Source organism: Lithobates pipiens, unplaced genomic scaffold (genome assembly GCF_037356315.1).
Source record: "Lithobates pipiens isolate NorthernLeopardFrog02 unplaced genomic scaffold, aLitPip1_a1.2 Scaffold_13, whole genome shotgun sequence".
Lineage (NCBI taxonomy): Eukaryota > Metazoa > Chordata > Amphibia > Anura > Ranidae > Lithobates > Lithobates pipiens.
The window spans coordinates 20,245,597-20,265,541 of record NW_027507718.1 but is presented as its reverse complement, the minus strand read 5'-3'; the positions used below and the strand labels follow the sequence as shown (position 1 = coordinate 20,265,541).

The following is a 19,945-nucleotide window of genomic DNA, read 5'->3' as shown; positions in this document are numbered from 1 at the left end:
AAACTGAAAAAAAAATGCATCTCCATGTTTTAGGATAACAAAACTTTCACCATATGTGATGCTAGTAATCTCAATGCCCAGAACCAAGACTGCTCAATTCTGTCACCATTTATCTCTGGCAGGAAATTAGCTGTTCAGTTGTCATGTCTGTCACTGAACAGATAAAGTACATTTCCTTCCATTTCAACCAAAAGGGCACATTTTAATACATCAGTTGAAAAAACAATTCTGCAAAAAAAAAAAAAAAATTGTGCTGCTACTGTATTATCAACCGATTTTTATTTTTTTATTTTTTTTAAGTAGATTTAAAGGCTCAAGGTTTTTTTTACCTTTATGCATTCTATGCATGAAGGTAAAAAATATTCTGTGTGCAGCAGCCCCCCTTATAAACACCTAAGCTCCCTCTCGATCCAGCGATGCACATGAGAGCGGAGCTTCCAGTGGGTCTCTCATTCCTCATTGGCTGAGACAGCAGTGGGAGCCATTGGCTCCTCCTTCCGTCAATCACAGCCAGTTAGACAATGAGGAGAAAGTGGGGGCAGGGCCGAGTCACAGCTTTGTGTGACTTAATGTATTGAGTGGGGCTCATGAGTGAGCACCCACCAGTGCTCCCAGAGCAAGCAGTTTGCTATTGGGGGCACTGGCTGAAAAGAAGAAGCCTGGAGCACTGTTGGGGGACCCCGAAAAGGGTAGGAATCGGACTGCTCTGTGCAAAACCACTGCAGAGCAGGCAAGTATGACATGTTTGTTATAAAAAAAACAAAAAAAACACCCTAAATGTCACTTTAAAAAAAGAACAGTAGTGACAGTTATGCCGCAACAGCCAATCCATCCTGGAATTCATAGCTGCTCTGTAACTCCTGGACATTAATAACTTTCAAGTCAAAACCTGGATGTGAAGTAGAATTCTTGATCTGCATATTTTCTAAGTGAATGAGTATGGAAGCTTGATGATCCAAAAGACATCCAAGTAACTTCTTCAGAAAGAGGTTAGCAATGCCAACCTACATATAGTTCTAAGTTAACTTTTATGTTAATAAGCTTCATGATGTTGTTACATGGACTGAAAATTTTGTATGTTCAACAACAAGTTTTTGTAACTGTTAAGCCTACAGTAGCACACACTATTTGTTTTTTCCCGTTCAACCCAGTAGGGCTGGACGAAAAAAAACAAACAAAAAATAAAAAAAACGGGCAGCTCAGGACAGGAGGCGTCGCTGTACTTACTACTCCCCTGCTGTGCTATTATGTTCTGACAGGGGCACAACGTCCCGCCAGAACATTTCGGTCAACCAACCGGCTAAGGAAGCTGATCGGCAGACCTTATTCAGTCATGCTCCTTAGACAGAAGTGGGGTAGTGGTTAGCGCTCTCACCTAGCAGTAAGAAGGGTCACTGGTTCGATTAACAACCATGACACTACCTGCCTGGAGTTTGCATATTCTCCCTGTGCCTGCGTGGGTTTCCTCCGGGTACTCCGGTTTCCTCCTACAGTCCAAACACATGCAGGTAGGTTAATTGGCTTCTGTCCAAAATTGGCCCTAGTATATAAATGGGGACCTTGGATTGTGGGCTCCTTGAGGGTAGGGGCCGATGTGAGTGTGCAATGTACAGGGACAATTGTAGACACTCAGGTTGAACTGGATGGACTGGTGTCTTTATTCAACCTTACTAACTATGAAACTATAACAGAAGCCGGGGCAAATGTCGTCCAGTTTCTATCGAACCAGCTGATGCCGCCCAACATTCGGCGCATGTGTACTAGGCTTAAGGCATTTTCTAAAAGCACCATTCTTACATTGGGATACACTAGGATTAGGTTAACCCAAAATATGGTTCACGATTAGGCCAAAACTGCAATAGGGAATTTTATCTCACACCATCAAGCAATTTAAAGCATCTTTTTATCTTCCCACAATTGCCTATGCAGAAATTGTATATATAATATGGATATGTACTGTATTCAGGCTCTGCTGCGTTGCACAATCCTATCAATCTGACATCAATAGTGTAATTGATTATTTAGATAGCATATGATCTTCATGAGAAGTGTGATGATGTTCTTTCATAGTCCAATCAAGAAGCAGAGGGCGCAGGAAGCTACAACGTGCAACAAATAATGTCAACTTACTAGCTATGCAAGCAGAATAGTGTGGAGTAAACAGTTCACATAGTATTTAAACTACTCATTTAACCATTTGGCTGGAGTTCTACTTTTACCTATTGATGGCACTCATCTTATTTTTATAACCATGCTGGAATCAATGTTCAGAAAATGTAATGACCACCAACTAGTGATATGAAAATTATCTATTTAGTTGAGAAGGGGTCACATATCTCAGTCAAAAGATGAGCACGGTGCTCAGGCAGAGCCACTGCAGGGCTAGCTTAGCTTGATCCTGCCTTTTAAAGCAGCCCCTTTCAACCTTTTTTTTCTTCAGAGGAATCCTTGAAAATATTTTTTACGTCTCAGGGGAACCCTTGCTAAAACCAATTCATCATGGGTCAATGGGGAAATTGCCCATTACATTGGGGGTTAGTGGAAGGAATGTCCTGCTTACATTGGTGGTCAGAATGCTATGCTTACAGACTGATGAAATGGTTATTGGTGTCATGCTGCTGGCTCTTTGAAGTGGCATTGGACCTGGAACTATACAGACACCATAAAATGGGAGGTCAGGCAGCCATAGCGCAAGGAACTCCTGGAGGAACCCTGGTTAAGAATGGCCATTTTAAAGAATCTCCTTTAGGCTGGGTTCACACTGCTGCGATGCGGGAACGCTGCAAATCTACTGCGGGTTCCCGCATCGCATGCCTCCTGGCGGCAGTTCACACTGCCCTATGTGAACTGCTGGGAGTGTCAGTGAAAAGTTAATGACACCTCCAAATCAGTTCGCATATTGCAGTGCGATCTGCAAACTCAGACAGGAATCGGATCGCATGGTGTGAACACCCATGCGATCCGATTCTGCTGCGGACCAAAAAAAGGGTCCTGTACGAGTTTAGGCCGGATGCGATGCGAATTCAGCTATATCATCTGTATTGCTGAAATCGCATCGCACAGAGATCACATGTGATTTGCACTGCAGTGCGGTGCGACTCACATCCGATCTCGTACACCGCAGCAGTGTGAACCCAGCCTTACACCAGATTAGTATAAAAGACATCTAGTGGGTGCAGTGAGGGTTAGAATAGACTTGAGGTCTTCTTCTTAAAATATTGACACAAACACACACACACACCCATCCATCCCCGCCCCCATTTTGAGCTGAAACGAAGGTCAGATTGGGTGGTTTAAAAGAAGAAAAAAACAAGATTTATACACACCTAGGTGGATGCAGCATTGATCCGATGCTGCATCTGTCCCATGCCAGCTCTGCACAGAAATGACAGCTGATCGCTCAGTTCTCAGAGACTGTCAGTGTTTGGCTCTCTGCTCTGCACCACAGGGAACTTCCTCTTGCAGCGCATTTTCCTAAAATGAAGTCTCTCCGGTACACTATGTTCTGGAGAAGGCCAATGGCGATGATGGGGAGGAATAGCTGCAGAGGTGTCTGGAGGCGGAAAAAGGAATGAATGCGGGCAACAAGAGTCCGGAGACGAGGCCGAGTGCAGGGGGAAGACGCCCATGTCTTGAGGGGGGGAGACCGGCACCCAGAGAAGGAAACCGAGGTGCAGTGTACTGCAGGAGAGGCAAGAACAACCTGCAGGGGGGGGGGAGGGGAGAGAGGGAGAGAGGGAGAGGGAGAGAGAACGCACCGCCGAGGCAGCCAGAAGAATGGCAGCCGAGCGACCAAGAGGGAGAACCTTTTCACCAACCTCAGCGAGAAGAGGAAAGAGCAGAGCTGGATGCGCATGAGCGAACGAGGTGAGGGGGTGGCTACCTTCTCCGTCAGTTAGTGACCCAGCAGAAAGGTCATCTTCGCTGACAGGCTGGGATGGTGAAGAGCTGCTTAGTGATTTTGGCTCCAGAAGACTGCAGCAGGTGCCTGACCAGGTGGAGAAGCAGGAGAACGCAGTTCAGCTGTCAGTCAACCTCTCAGCCGCTGATGAGTTACCACACTGCTCTACATTAATGGATTTAGTGGGATCTGTCACCTTTAGCTCAGTCTTCTGCTAAATTATTTTATGCCTGTTATTGCACCTGTCACTGATTCTGTTAACCCTTCCTTTGCTTCACCTTCTGAAATTCAGGTTGTTTCTTTATATCCTCCTGTTGGTCCAACTGAAGTTGGAAACTCTGGTAATGTGTCAGTTTTCCCCATGCATACCTGGCATAGCGGGCAGGCTGGGTGTACCTGAATATTGCTTAATGGAGATGATGCCTTGCAAAGTGTCCCCTTTGGGTTATCTTTAGCTGTATCAGTTAAGGAAAAAAATTTGGAAAGGGGATTTTGTCGATTCATTCCCTTTTGCCATCTCACAAGTAGTTTGTGGGTAAGGCAGATAGGAAGGGGGAATGACAAGCAGGAAGATGACAGGCGGAGGCCTATTCCCAGGTCCTACCATAATTGGCTGCAAGCTTATTAGGTGTTTTTTCAGCCATTACACTAGAAAAAATGCAGAGCTTTGCGGCGGTTTATTTCGCATTTAACAAAAGCCAATGTCATTGGGCTGCTTCTTGTAAGTACAAACATGAGTGTGCTCATTGCTCGGGGGCACATCCAGTGGCTAATTGTTTTAAGAACAATGCTGGGGCAGGATCTAATCAAGCACAGCAGGATAATTTTCCCAAAAGCTTGCATGCCTGTGAGGCTGGGAAAAAATGTTGCCCTGGCTGGAGCAATATCCAAACAGGGAGACGGCTTGTTTACTCATTCAGGGTTTCAAGCATGGGTTTCGATTACCTTCCTTTCCAGGTGAGGGATGCAAGATTGTAGATAACCTGAAATCAGTGCAGCGTTTTCCCAAAATTGTGAGGGGAAAAAAAACTCTAAAGAAGCAGCAGAAGGGTGGATTGAAGGTCCTTTCCAATCACCTCCTTTTGGCGATTTCCACATTTTCCCCTTGGGAGTGGTTCTGCAGCAGGATACTAACATGTTTCGCCTAATTCATCACCTGTCATTTCCTAAGGGTGATTGCTTAAATGATGACATTGATGATGTAATGCGTTTGTTTTCTTATTCAATGTTTGAGGATGCAATTGTCAAGATACGGGCCTTCGGGCCTGGGGCTCTGCTGGCCAAGGCCGATATAAAATCTGCTGTTAGACAATAGCCCCAGCGGTCTTTAACTCGTTAGGTTTTTATTTCGATGGCTGTTTTTTGTTTGTTTTGTTTTTTGACAAATGTCTCCCAATGGGATGCTCATTATCTTGCGCTTATTTTGAGTCCCGTTTCACTTTTCTGCACTGGGTACTTTGTTGAGAATCTGGTATGGCTAGTGTGAGCCGTTACCTAGATTTTTTATTTAATCAGGCCTTTAAATTCGGACAGGTGTACTAACTTGTTGCAGGACTGTTCACGTCATCTCGAGTACTGTAATTTTGGAGTTCCTCTGGAGGAAGAAAAAACTTGCTTACCCACTGCATCCTTGGAGTTTTTAGGAATACTAATTGATACACAACGCATGAAGTTTAGACTGCCTATTGCTAAGCTTCAGACGATTAAGGCTCTGCTGGCACTGTTTCTCGGAAAGCCTAAAAAGGTACTGTTAAAAGAAATGCAATCGAGGTTGGGAGTTTTGACTTTCATGTGCAGGATCATGCCTATAGGATGTTTTTTCCTGAAGGAGGTATCTTGTGACTTTAGGACTGAAATCTCCCTTTGCGCATATTAGGCTGCCTAGATCACTGAAAGATATGGGAGTTTGGTCAAGATTTCTTGACACATAATGGTCAATTTTTTCAAATGGACTTTGTGTTTGCTCTGGACTTTCCCCTGTTCACAGAGGCAGCGGGCTCCAAGGGTTTTGCGACCATTTGGAGAATGCACTGGTGTTGTGGAGCTTGGCCAGACTCTTTGCATGCAAATGGAGCTACGAAGAACGTGGCCCTGCTAGAGTTATTTCCATCTTTGTAGCTATTGAGCTGTGGGGAGCACAGTTGCGAATAGGTCTATCTTAGTTGAAATGGACAATAAAAGAGCTATCTTTGCCATAAACTGCCTTTCGTCCAGCTCTTTTTAATTACAAGATAATTTGTTTCTGTATTTGAAATACAACATATGACTAAAGGCAAAATATACTCCGGGTGCTTTGAAGGATTTAGCTGACTCGTCATCTCATTTTCAGATGGACCGGTTCCATCATCTGCTTCCAGAAGTGGACAAAGAGGGGCGCACTTATCCGGAATACCTATGGGATTTATTTTGGACTTGGCCTTGAAAGCAGTCAGGAGCTCAGTGGCTCAGAAAACATGGGCTTGCTATTTAGGTGCATGGCATGTGTGGATGACATTTGCAGTGTTGGGAGATCTGGATAGTGACAACCCCTCCGAGCAGGCCCTCTTGGTTTTGCAGTCACTCATGGAACAGTTTTCTTAGCCCACATACACACGGTCGGAGATTTTGCCAACCAAATCCGTCGGATTTTGCCCGTCGGATTTAGTCCGACGGATTGTGTCCGAAACTGTTGCATACACATGGTCGGGCCAAGTTGGCGAAAAATCCTATCTTTCAGAACGTGATGACGTAATTTCGTTACGATGGGACTACATTCAGGCTAGTAGCCAATAGCTTTGATGTAGGAATTTGATCTGAGCATGCGTGGCACTTGGTCTGATCAAAATGCTCTACACATGATCGGATTAGGTCCGTCCGGCCCAGTTGGTCGGGAAATATTTCCAACATGTTGGATATTGGGTCGGACGGAGATTCGGACGGAATCAGTCCGATGCATACCACACACAGTCGGATTATCTGATGACACGGTCCGATAAGACTCATTCCGACAGATTCTCCGACCGTGTGTACAAGGGCTAACACTTATGTGGCCAAGTTAATAGCTGGCGTCTTATTTTTACTTTAGTTTAAGGGGGGTATCCGATGTGCGCGTCTCATACTCTGTGGTGAAACAGACTCTTAATCAGTACAGGAAGTTGAAAATGTACCCGATAACAGAAGGCCTATATCATTGGAACTGTTATACCTGTCTTTGTGAAATTACATATGCAGTGTGCTTTTCAGGGTATGATACTTTTTAAGACGGCTTTTTTGGTTGCCTTTTTTTTTTTTAAGCGTTCCCTTATATCCGAGTCGTTTCTGGACTCTAAAAAGGAGCAATTCGGGCATCTGGAGTAATCGAGTTCTAATAGATCAGTCAATGGTTTGTTTCTTTTTGCGAAGACCTAAAACGGATTGTGCTCAGTGGTCTTCTTACGCCAGTTTTTATTTGTTAGACCACATTACCTGTTATGAAGCATCAATTTGATTTTGTGTTGTGTAAATGTCTGGAGCAGCTAGGTTTAAGCAATTATAAGTTCTCGTCCCATTCATTTAGCATTGGTGTGGCCTCAAAGCAAGCTAGAAGGGATTTAGCGGTTCCCAACATTAAGGAAATGGTGAGGTGGAAATACGAATGCTTTAAGGTCTACATCAGCCCTATCCTTTTTATTTTCTCAGGTTGGAGGCATTGTGTATGAATTCTGGGCCATTCTCACCTTTTTTTGGCATGTAAAAGAGCGGCTTAGCAAATATTCCGTGATCAACTTGTCATTATTGCCAGAATCATTCACGTTATACTGGGAGGAATCAGAGGCCTCCAATGGTTCCAATTGTATTTTCATTTGTCTAAGTTGTATCAAGTACAGCCTCCACCTTCTATTTTAGTTATTCATCTAGGTGGCAATGACCTGGGCAATGTTAATACGTCAGATTTACCATTTAGAATGAAGCAGGATTTTTACAATTTTAAGCGGACTTCCCCCAATACAGTTATTGTGTTTTTAGAAATTGTACCTCTGTTGGTTCTCCTCCTCACAGAGGAAGGTGATGGAAAAAAATGAGGAGGAGAATCAATAGGGCAATGGAAGAGTACATGCTCTTGATTGGGGGAGTGTCATAAAGACATGTAGATCTTAAGGGTGGCATCCCAGGCCTATACAGGCAAGATGGGGTCCATCTCTTGGAGGTGGGGCTTGTTTTTTTCAATTTGGGTTTGCAGTGTGGAATTGAATGGGCCGTGAAATTGAATGGGCCGCAGCATTGGGGGTGGTCCAGTCTTGGATTTTCAAGTCTGGCTTGTGGGGATGTTTATATTCAGTTGATTCTGTATTTATGTTGCTTGAGTTCTAATAATTGGGCAAAGGTATTGATGTATTTTATAAATATTTGGAATACTAAAGTTTGAGCTTTGTTAATCTGGAATGTGCTTTAAACCAGGGCTTGACAAATTTGCTTGGAATCTAGGAGCCAGCTAAAAAAGTTAGGAGCCAGGTCGGTAACGGCAATCCAGACCTGTCCCTGGCCTGACATGGAGACGAGTGAGGGGAGGATAGCGCGGCCCCCCCACCTGTCTCCATGTCATTGCCCATAGCTCTTAGAGGGACATTTTTTTTTTTTTTTTTTTTGTTTTTTCAAATGACAATTTTTTATTTTTTTATTTTTTTTTTATTGCATTTTAGTGTAAATTTGAGATCTGAGGTCTCTCTGACCCCAGATCTCATATATTTAAGAGGACCTGTCCTGTTTTTTTCAATTACAAGGGATTTTTACATTCCTTGTAATAGGAATCAAAGTGACAATTTTTTTTTTTTAAAAGCACCGTGAAAAAATAAAAAGTTAAAATAAGAAAAAAAAAAATATGTTTTAAATGCGCCCTGTCCTGCCAAGCTTGCGTGCAGAAGCGAACGCATACGTGAGTAGCGCCCGCATAGGAAAGCGGTGTTCAAACCACACATGAGGTATCGCTGCGTTCGGTAGAGCGAGAGCAATAATTCTAGCCCTAGACCTCCTCTGTAACCCAAAACGTGCAACCTGTAGAATTTTTTAAACGTCGCCTATGGAGATTTTAAAGGCTAAAAGTTTGTCGCCATTCCATGAGCGGACGCAATTTTGAAGCGTGACATGTTGGGTATCAATTTATTCAGTGTAACATTATTTTTCACAATATAAAAAAATTGGGCCAACTTTACTGTTATATTTAATTAAAAAAATAAGACTTTTTCCCCGAAAATGCGCTTGTAAGTCCGCTGCACAAATACGGTGTGACAGACAGTATTGCAACGACCACCATTTTATTCTCTAGGTTGTTAGAACTCCTAAACACACATATATATATATATATATATATATATATATATATATATATATATATATATATATATATATATATATATATATATATATATATATACACACATATACACACATTTTTTTTTTTTATTATTCTAAGTAAAGGTGAGATGGGTGGGCAGTGAAAGCTTCATTAGCATCGCTGGCTGTCATACCAACAGCCACCACTAGATGGCGCCAGATTACAGAACTAAACATAGGACCACAGAAGGCCTCAAAGCCGCGGCCTCAATTACCGGCCGGCGGCGGCGCGGCCCGACACGATCACGCCAGGGGGGGGTGGAAGGAGACAGGATACCCCCGCTGTGCTGCCCCAGGCGCCAGATCACAAATTCTAGTCGCCAATGCGATCTGGCGCCCGGGGTTTGTCGAGCCCTGCTTTAAACCAATAAGTGCTGCGGACATTCTTTGCCAATTTGCTGGTATGCTTCTTTTATTAGGTTTTGGTGGTGTAATTTGGGGGTGGCTTTTGCGTACGATCTCATGATAAAAAGGGGGCAGTCTTATGGGCACCCTTTCTTGAGACCGTGGCTACCCCGATCCATTTTATTATTATTATTGTTAAGGGGTACTAGGCTATTATTGTAGGCATTGTTAAAATAGGTACTGCAACATTAAATGTCATTAAGCTATCCATTGGGAACCAATGGGATTGTGTGGAACAGTCTGAATTCCCCAGGAAAGCTTATACAAGGGGCTGCTGTGGATGGGACCCCTCTTGCTAAAAAGCTCCCTCCTGCTAAAAAGTTCCCTACCTCCCTAGTCGTGAGCACTGCTATGTGGTTGGGTCACCCCAGATTTCTGGGGGGGATAATAAAGTCTGAGCCTGTCAATTTGGAATGTGCCTTCAACTGCTTGCCGACCAGCTGGTTTCGTTATACAGCGGCCGGGTGGCTCTCCTACGCGAATCGCCATATCTGTACTTCAGCTAGCGCAAGCGCAGCTGCGGGAGTGTGCCCATGGGTCGAGCGGACTCCGTCTGCCGGCAACCCACGATCACCTAGTACAGAGTCAGAACGGGGATCTGCCTTTGTAAACAAGGCAAATCCCTATTCTGACAGGGGACATTACAGATATCTACTGCTCCCAGTCATCAGGAACAGTGACCTGTCATGTCCCTGGCAGCCCATCCCCCCTACTGTTAGAACACACCCAGGAAACGCATTTAACCCCTTGATCGCCCCCTAGTGTTAACCCCTTCCCTGCCAGTGTCATTTTTACATTGATCAGTGCATTTTTATAGCACTGATCAATGTAATGTCGTCACTGGTCCCCAAAAAGTGTCATTTGGGGTCACATTTGTCCGCCACAAATTCACAGTCCCACTAAAAAAAATTAAAAAAATAAATAAATAAACCCCGTAGATTGTCATTACTAGTAAAAACAAATATAAAAAAAAATTAAAAATTATATATAATAAATTATATGTGTATTATAGCAAAAAAAAAAAAAGTTTTCTTCAAAATGGTCGCTCTGTCTATAGTGCAAAAAAATAAAAACCGCAGAGGTGATCAAATAGAAAGCTCTATTTGTGGGAATAAAAGGACGTCAATTTTGTGCGGGTACCGCACAATTGCCAGTTAAAGTGACGCAATACCATATCACAAAAAATGGCCTGGTCATTAAGGGGCCAAATCCTTCTGGGGCTGCAGTGGTTTAACCAATAAAAGTGCTGCCATTCTTTGCCAATTTTCTGCTATGTTTCTTTTATTATATTGGGTGATGATGGTGTAAGTTGGGGGATGGATGTGGCCTATGGTCTCACTGAAAACATGCTTTTTAGCATCGTTTCCACAACTCAGCTAGTGAAAGCTATATACGATTGCTACAGATTACAAAGAGAATTGTCTATTCTGTTTTCTTTGCTATTTCACAGCAGTACACCATTTGTCAGGTAAAAGCCTTAACAGTCCCTTAAGTGATTAAAAAATTATTTCCTACTTACATATGTCACAGAATGTTCTGTTTACTGGAAAGTGAAGCAGCAATTGTTTTTACTGAGGATGTGGACTGGGAATGGTTCCATTAGACATCAAAAGCCATATTTATTGATGCAAAGAAACATGTTAAACCAACGTGTGATTACCCACAGCAACCAGTTGAGTTTAAAATGATGCCAAAGTCTAAGAATTATAACTCGATTCGTTCAATAGATTCTTCTATCCAGTGCAGCCCAAAGTTTAGGACTCTATGGCTGATGTAAATTTTCTAGTCATAGAATGTCACCAACAGCACTCTATTCAGTACAGGTCATCAAGCTGTATCATCACATGACATTCGGATTAAGACACTAGGGCAGATTCTCAACTGGAGAAAAAAAAAAAGGGTACAAATTGGATTGCTGGTCTAAGAGAACATCCAGAATTCTGGTCAATAAGAAATCAGGCTCCATAAAAGATGAAGATGGACTGACTTCTGTGTGCAGTCAGGTTTGTGTTTGTATTCATTATTCAGTTATCAAATATCAGCCCCTTTAATACATAAATCCAAACTCCATCCTTCTCCCTCCTTGAAGCCCCACCAACAGCAGTATTTTGACATCTCTTTTTATGTATACTTACCATTAAGATATCTTCTCTACGGTCACTTCTTAGGAAGTCCTTAATGATGCAGAGCTTGCAGCACCAACAATGACATCAGCATTCCTTTGCATCATTACACAGAGTGCAAAATTATGCCGTGATGCCCCCTCATGGAACATGTCACTGATACCCTGCAATCACAGTTTATCTCAGTCTTCTGAATTGAAAGATTCTGGACGTGGGAGGGAGGACAAATAGTGGAGAAAATAACGTAATGTAAAGGCAGCACCACCCAAGAAGGTAACGATTCCAGAGCTGCTTTTTTTTTTTTCCTTTCTTCTTGATCAACTGCTAGGGAACCTTAAAGCTGAATTTTATTTGTAAAAAGTGAAGGCACACATTGAGTTAAGTCCAAGGAGCTGCATTACATCTCCTGGGCTTATCTCTATTATGTACATTTAAAAAATGTATTGTTCTGCCAAAAAGACACTCCAGGACAGTGTTTTTCAAACTTTTTACCTACCAGGAACCCCTGGCAAAAGTCTGAGGTCTCAGGGAACCTCTGAAAAAAATTCTTATATCTACAGCTCACGGAACAGTGATGTGATCAGTGAGCTGTAGCTATAACAATTATTTTTACAAATAGCATTAAACGATAGAATAAATATCAAAACTCACCTCCTTAATGTGAAACTTGTTCTTGCTCTTTTGCACAGAATCTGATGCTCAATTCTGGGCCAAACTTGGGATAAGCCATGTACAGGGGGTCAGCAGGACAGAGCACAGGGAATCCAGGAGGTAACCATATTTGGAGGGGGGGGGGGGGGGTTTGGTCCAAGAGAGCATAGCACAGTACTGGGGGGCCGGCAGGAAACGGAAAATGGCACACTACTGGGGGGCCGGGAGAGCACATTACTTAGATCAGCATTGGGCTCCCAGAAATTCAGCGATAGCGGAGTACTATATATATCCACAGGAGCCGATTAAGTATGTTTTGTACTTTGTCTCTCAAGAATAGCCTAAGCCCCTCTGGCACACCTGGCAATAGTGTAAAATTGTTACCCTTTTCTACATATTTCTGTGGAAGAGAGCGAGAGAGAGCGCGAGAGAGAATTTATTTAAGTAATGCTACTGGAGAGCAATAACTGAGATCAAGCGTAATATAGCTCAATACTATAATCAGGCTGCTTTCAGGGGATTCTAAACCTGAGAATCACCCCAAGAGCAGAGGCAGGGGCAATTCTATATCAGATTGGTTACCTCTACACAAATTGGCTCTATGAGTGCAGGCAGGAGAGCAGAGGAATGACACCCTTATGTCAGACCTCTCTCTTCTATCCCCTGACACCACAGGCCCAACCACAAACACTGTACTCAAATCGACATTCAGTGAATCAACCCACAAGGTAAACTATGCCGCATACCCACTACATACACAGAGTGTGTGTGCGTGCCCTTATGGCACCAGTAATGTCAATCCCTTGGAAGAAGGATGAGGCTTTGTAACTTTGGCTAGCCACTTTAGTTTGTGCACTTAAATTCCTGCTTGGCAAAAGTGTATCTGTGGTATGTTGACAGTATTCAGAAAACAAAGTTGACACTGACTGCTTAACAGGTCATTAACAAGACGCATGTTCTAGCAAGTGTTGTAAAAAAGTAAGGCAACTCTGTCTATGTACAGTGTCCTTGTTTCCTGCAGAAGGGCACGTGCCCTCTAACCAATCCCGCAGTCAAGGCCCAAACAATCGTCCTGAAACAGGCAGGCTCTTCTGGTGACCAGACTGGTAACCTCACACTGGAGCGCGTCACACCATAGGTGCAGGTGCACCTGGATATGCACCCGGGGATCCCCCTCTCTCAGGCTGGGTGTCCTGACCAGTTGTGGATGGTTGAAATAATGCAGCGGACTGACCTGGGAGGCAGCACTCTTCCCTGGGTCCAGTCTCTTCTCTTGCCTCATGGTGTCTGAACCCCTATCGAGAGACAAGATGGAGTTCTCAACAATCCCTTTAGTCCAGAAAATACTGGGCTTTGTAGTCCCATGCTGGCTATGGGACCGTTTGAGATGGGGACTACATGTCCCAGAATTCCTTGCTGCAGTTAGGTGGCTGCCTAATGGCTCCCCTCTTCCTCAAAATAAGGATGCAGGGGAGGGAGCAGAGCGGTTGCCTGTGTCCTTGCAAGTGCTGCTCACATTAACAAAGTCAGTGGAGAGAAAAGGGGAGAGGGGAGAAATCCCCTGCAGACGATGACAGACCCGCTCTCCTCTCACTGGAAAGCCTCAACCAGCTTGGTATGGCCTGACGAATGGATACAGGGCACACGCCACACACATATTATATAAAATATTATAGCAGTACTGTCGGACCACAGAGCGTAAACATTGTGTGGCAAACCATTCCTCTTAAATCAGATATGAGAATGAATTAAATAAATGGAAAGTTAACACATGGTAGTATTCACTTTTGTACACATTTACATACAAGAAAAAAAAATAAAAAAGGAAGGTTTACAAGGAAACTAAACCATGCAAAAAATAAAACCACCCCCAATAAAAAAAAGGTATTGTGTTTAATGGCTTTAATAAAAGATCGAATGAATTAGCCATCGTGCCCCAAGTGGACATAAATAAAAGGATATGAAGGAAAATCACATACAGCGATATAAAACTCTCCAAAAGATCAACATTTTCCTTTGAATGGAATTATGTTTCAGTACTACTAAACAACATATGAAAATCGTTACTTAGAACTCTGAACCTTTCTCCTCTAAGCTCAGAATGATGACTTCCATAACTGCTCTTTGGCACTGTCAGCTTTGCAAAGACTCTGTTGATCCTCTGCTACTGACACCATTATCTCATTTTAAAATAAAAATTTGAAAAACAAGAAACTAGAACTTGAAATTCTTTGCATAGTCCCAAACTATACATTGCTGGGAAGCTCCACTGCACTAGCTACCATTATACCTTTGCATTTTAATTAAACATGCGTGCTGTAAAGCCATGTTACTTACCGTTTAGATCTATGCGGTACAGTTAAAAAAAAACATCACTTCTGGGTCCTGGCGTCACTTTTTCATTCAAACCAGCAGGTTGAACATAAACTAAAAAATAGATATTTTGGCCAGCAATCTCTTCTGCTGTTTTGTTGAATTCCAACAGCAGAAAGGCTCTATGGCTGCAAGTGCCAAGCAGATGTTGGTTTTCCAGCATGTACCTTTGACAAAGGCAATTCATTAGACTGGCTTCTGTCAGATAGACAGCTGTACACACTGATTGAAAGTCGTTCGGTTCAGCAGCATCAGATTTTCAGCCCATGTGTACCGGACTTTACTGGCTGAGAAAGTAACTAATGCAGTGCAAACTCAACTGCACACTCTTCATTGGAGGAGAAATGAGACATCAGGGGTCTTTTAGACCCAGGTGTCTTTTTAAAAAGAACCTATAACCAAAAAGATCATCACATAGGGTGTCTGTCTTGTATGCGATAAAAAAAAAAAAAAAAAAAAAAAAAAAAAGTTTAAAATAAAATAAAATGAATTGAAGAAACAGCGTTGCGGAATAGGAAGAGGCAGATTAGAAAGACTACCTAGCAACAGGGGTTTTCTGGAGAGTAAAAATATGTTTTTTTTCTATATTTTTTTTAAGAATGTTAATGTACTTTTTTTTTTAGGGTGGCCCTCCACTTTAATATTCCATCATGCACTGCCTTACTGCATCACAGAATAGGGAGCGTTTTCCTTTTGTGGACCACACCTCCCTCATTACTATACCACCTCTTTATTTCCACCTTTCCTACTTCCTCCTTTAACCACTCCTACCCAGGACAATTTTCAGCTTTCGGCGCTGTCCCATTTTGCGCAGTCATGCAAAACTGTACCCAAACAAAATCTTTAACATTTTCTTCCCACAAATCGAGCTTTCTTTTGGTGGCATCTGATTGATCACTGCTGGGGTTATTCTTTTACTAAGCAAACTAAAATAAGCCGACATTTTTGGGGAAAAAAAATGTTTTCCTTTGTTTGTTATAAAATTTGGTTCTCTCTTTCACTGAGGGGCACTGATGAGGAGCCACCGATATGTAGAATTGATGGGCACTGATATGCACTGACAGACACTAATGGATGGCACAGATGGGCAGTACTGACAGGTGTTACTGATGGGCACTGACTGGCATTGTTGGTGGCACATCTGATGGGGCTGTGCTGATAAACAATGTGCTGATTATCAGCACAGAACCCCCGCCCCCCCCCCCGCCAGAATGAGCCGCAGATCGTCTCTCCCTGTCAGCGCTAACCAAGGAAAACGGTTTACCGACACTTCCTGGTTCACGCTGTGATTGGTCACAGCTGATCACGTGGTAAGGAGCCTCCGTCAGGGGCTCTTTACTACGATCGGAGATGCAGTGTGTTAGAGTGACCACTGATCGGCCACTATGAGTGTCCCCGTGGGCTCTCACTGTTGTGTTAGCCTGCTGGACGTCATATGACGCCCAGTCAGAATAACTGAACCACCACCCTCCCGTCATTCTGCTGTAAGCCAAGCAGGAAGTGGTTAAGGTGGCCATACACTGTACGATCTGATTGGGCAACAAGGTGGGTGGGAGCAATCACCTGCAGGGTGCGGACAGGCACAGGGCGTGCGTTAATGAGCTCAGGTGGTGAACTACTTCCTTTGAACGTTTTTTGTACCCCAATACCAGGAAGTAATGGAATTTTCTATAGAAGACACTGGAGGCTGAGGTAAAACCTGCTCTAAGATAAAGAGATGTTTCTGTTCAGGAGGTACAAATAATAGTATATTGTTACATAGCTTAGCTGGAATTTAGAGAGAGAATGAAAAAATAAAAATGGGTGAATGTGAAAAATGTGCACTTAAATTTAATGTGCAGACAGCGCTTGCCCTCCTAATAGTTTGTTACTTGAAAAACAACAGTAAAAAAAACATACCAAGCTGCTTGCTCGGTGCAATGGGTGAATGTGAAAAATGTGCAGACAACGCTTGCCCTCCAAATAGTTTACTTGAAAAACAACAGTAAAAAAAACATACCAAATATTTATTTTTTTAATAGAAGGTATGTGAATAAATTATGTGACAGCTAATTAATAAAACCAGAAAAGGTCTCCCTTATCTTGGTTAAAGACCCAAAGTGATTGGTTAGACCCCTCAAGCCTACAGATCCTCTCTGCCATAGGATAGGAGGATCTACACCATCTGGTGAGTGAGTGAACATTATATTCTAAACGATATACGATTTATATGTGAAGTTGTCTTCTGGCTGCTTTCAGAACATATGTAATGTTTGAGGGTTAACCACTTCACGCCCGGTCTATAGCAAAATGACGGCCAGGCGGTGGTTCAGTTATCCTGACTGAGCACCATAAGACGTCCAGCAGGATATCAGCCACCACACGCCCATGGGGGCTTGCATCATGGCGATCAGTGGTGCGGTGTGTCACGTGATCAGCCATGTCCAATCAAGGCTGATCACGATGTAAACAGGAAGAGCCATTGATCGGCTTTCCCTCACTCACGTCTGACGGACGTGAGTGAGGGAAAGCCACAGGGTCTGTGCTGACTGTTTATCAGCGCAGCCCCCCCTCGGATCCCGCCCAGGACCACCATCATGGCCATCCCCACTGGACCACCAGGTATGCCCCCCAGACCACCAGGGAAATGCAAATCTGTGCCAAGTCAGCTGCCAATCAATGCCCACTCACAATGCCTACCACTGCCACCAGGGATGCCCATCAGTGCTGCATATCAGTGGCGTGTATCAGTGCCCAGTATCAATACCCAGCAGTGTCGCCCATCAGTACCCATCTTTGTAGCCTTTCGGTGCCCAGTGTTGCCTATCAGTGCCCACCAGTGCGTGCCCATCGTCTGTGCCACCTCATCGGTGCCCATCAGTGAAGGAGAAAATGTACTCGTATACAAAATTTTATAACAGAAACAAAAGCAAAACTTATTTTTTCAAAATTTTCAGTCTTTTTTTGTTTTGCAAAAATAAAACACAGGAGGTGATCAAATACCACCAAAATAAAGCTTTATTTGTGGGAACAAAATGATAAAAACAGTGTACAGTGTAGCATGACTGCACAATTGTCATTTAAACAGCGATAGCTCAAAGCTGAAAATTGCCTTGGGGTAAGTGCCTGGTATTGAAGTGGTTAATCTTCAGGCCTAAATAGATTTTTTTTAAACTGTGCAAAAATACAAAAAAAAGGGGTCTGGCAGTGAAAGGGTTCAACCAAACCTAGCCCCAGGTATATTTTTTATATGTTAAGTGCATGCACATAGGCAACACCTGCAACACTGGTATACTTTTCCACAGATCATAGTACTCATCCTGCTAACGTTTGCCTTTTTCTCCCCAAAAGACTGGCACCATCTTCGTTCAGGAAGCATCCAGCATCTACTTCCTCGAAAAATATGCTGGTCCATAAAAAACTGAATAATGGAAATCCTGGCATCTGTACAGTAATCTCATTGTGGCAGTGTGCTGTATATCTCACACAGATCTGCCTCTCACTTTGACAGCTGCCTCAATATTAGAATGTTATTAAAGCCCAGTCAGTGATTGCTGGAGGACGATGCCTGAGGCAGTGTTTCTCAACCCTATTCCTCAAGGTGCCCCAATAGTTCATGTTTTCAGGATTTCCCTCAGATGAAACAGCTGTGGTAATTACCAAAGCAGTAAAACTGATCAAAATAACTTATGCAAAATAATGGAGAACCTGAAATCATGACCCGATAGGGCACCTTGGGGACTGGAGCTGAGAAACGCTGGCCTGAGGAAAAACTTTCACCCTGCTTGCTGTTAGGTAGCCAACATTGACCATTCTGCTCCACCAAGGCCTAGGCAAAACAGCTCAATTACTCCTTTTTAAAGCGGTAGTAAACCCGCTGGAGGCTTTTTTTTCTGACCTGCAAGGGAAAAAGCATAATGAGCTAGTATGCGCCGCATACTAGCTCATTATGAAATACCTTAGAACGAGGCCCCGACATCTCGCCCGATAACGCTGAGGGAGCCGACATGTTACCTCAGCGTGTCTTCCGGGTATCGCGGCTCCGGCGCTGTGAGTGGCCGGAGCCGCGATATCGTCACTCCCACGCATGCGCACGGAAGATTTCTTTCCGGCAGGGTCCAGCGTCTGCCGGACTTTCAGCCGAGAATCCCCTGTACGCATGCGCCACTGCAATCAGCGGCTCATTGCCAGGGGAATATCTCCTAAACCGTACAGGTTTAGGAGATATTTTATTTACCTACAGGTAAGCCTTATTATAGGCTTACCTGTAGGTAAAAGTTGTAAAAAAAGGACTATACAACCACTTTAAATGATAAAATGTGCACTTTAAAAAATATATATATATATATAACTTTATATATTGTAAAATGTCAAGCATGTAGTCAGACACAATTTGAAAGTGACTAACAGGTTTGTTTGGCTTCAGTGGCACTCACCTTGTTGTGTTCATACTTGTATGGGATTTTAAGGGTATCCATTGCCCGGATCATAGCTTGCATTGCAGTGAATATGTTCTGGTACACAAGTTTAGTGAACCCCCTCTTGTCTTCATCAGAGTACCCAGATCCATGGATAATTCTCATCTGCTTTATAAATGTGCTTTTTCCACTTTCTCCTGTGCCTATAAAATAATGAAAAAATTGGTTAACTAGAGCACAGATAATAAATAAAATTGGTCAAAGAAGGTATAAAAGTAAAAGTATTAAATAAAGAAAAGTGGACTTTACTAGCGCAATGTTCTATTAACACAAAATTCAGTGCCACTTCAGGAAAATACTGGAAATAACCATTATTAAACTGAATCCTGACCTTGGCCAGGTTTAGGAAATATAACAAGTGCTGTTACAAAAAGCTCCTTACAGGAGCCTTTTGCTGTCCTTCCTAAGACGTTAAAAAAAAAAAAAAAAAAAAAAAAGAACACACACACACACACACACACACACACACACTTAGAACGATGTAATGCCTCCTTTCCTTGACTTGATAGTAAAAAAAAAAAAAAAAAAAAAAAAAAAAAAAAAGGAAATACTACAGTTTACAAAAAATAGAAACATGTTCACAATTCCAAGGGCAGTAGTGACCAATCTATAGTAACCCATGGTAAATCTTCACTTTAACCACTTGCCCCCCCAGGCCACTTCTGACATTTCTCTCCTACATGTAA

General features: G+C 43.0%; 1 protein-coding gene across 1 annotated transcript in view; it reads right to left on the bottom strand.

The window, feature by feature from the left end:
* LOC143973961 (guanine nucleotide-binding protein G(q) subunit alpha) overlaps positions 1–19,945 on the bottom strand; it is a 199,189-nt gene that overhangs the window by 106,461 nt on the left and 72,783 nt on the right. The window contains exon 2 of the mRNA XM_077474891.1: positions 19,218–19,402. Coding sequence (XP_077331017.1) covers positions 19,218–19,402 — 185 coding nt within the window. The remainder of the gene's footprint in view (positions 1–19,217; positions 19,403–19,945) is intronic.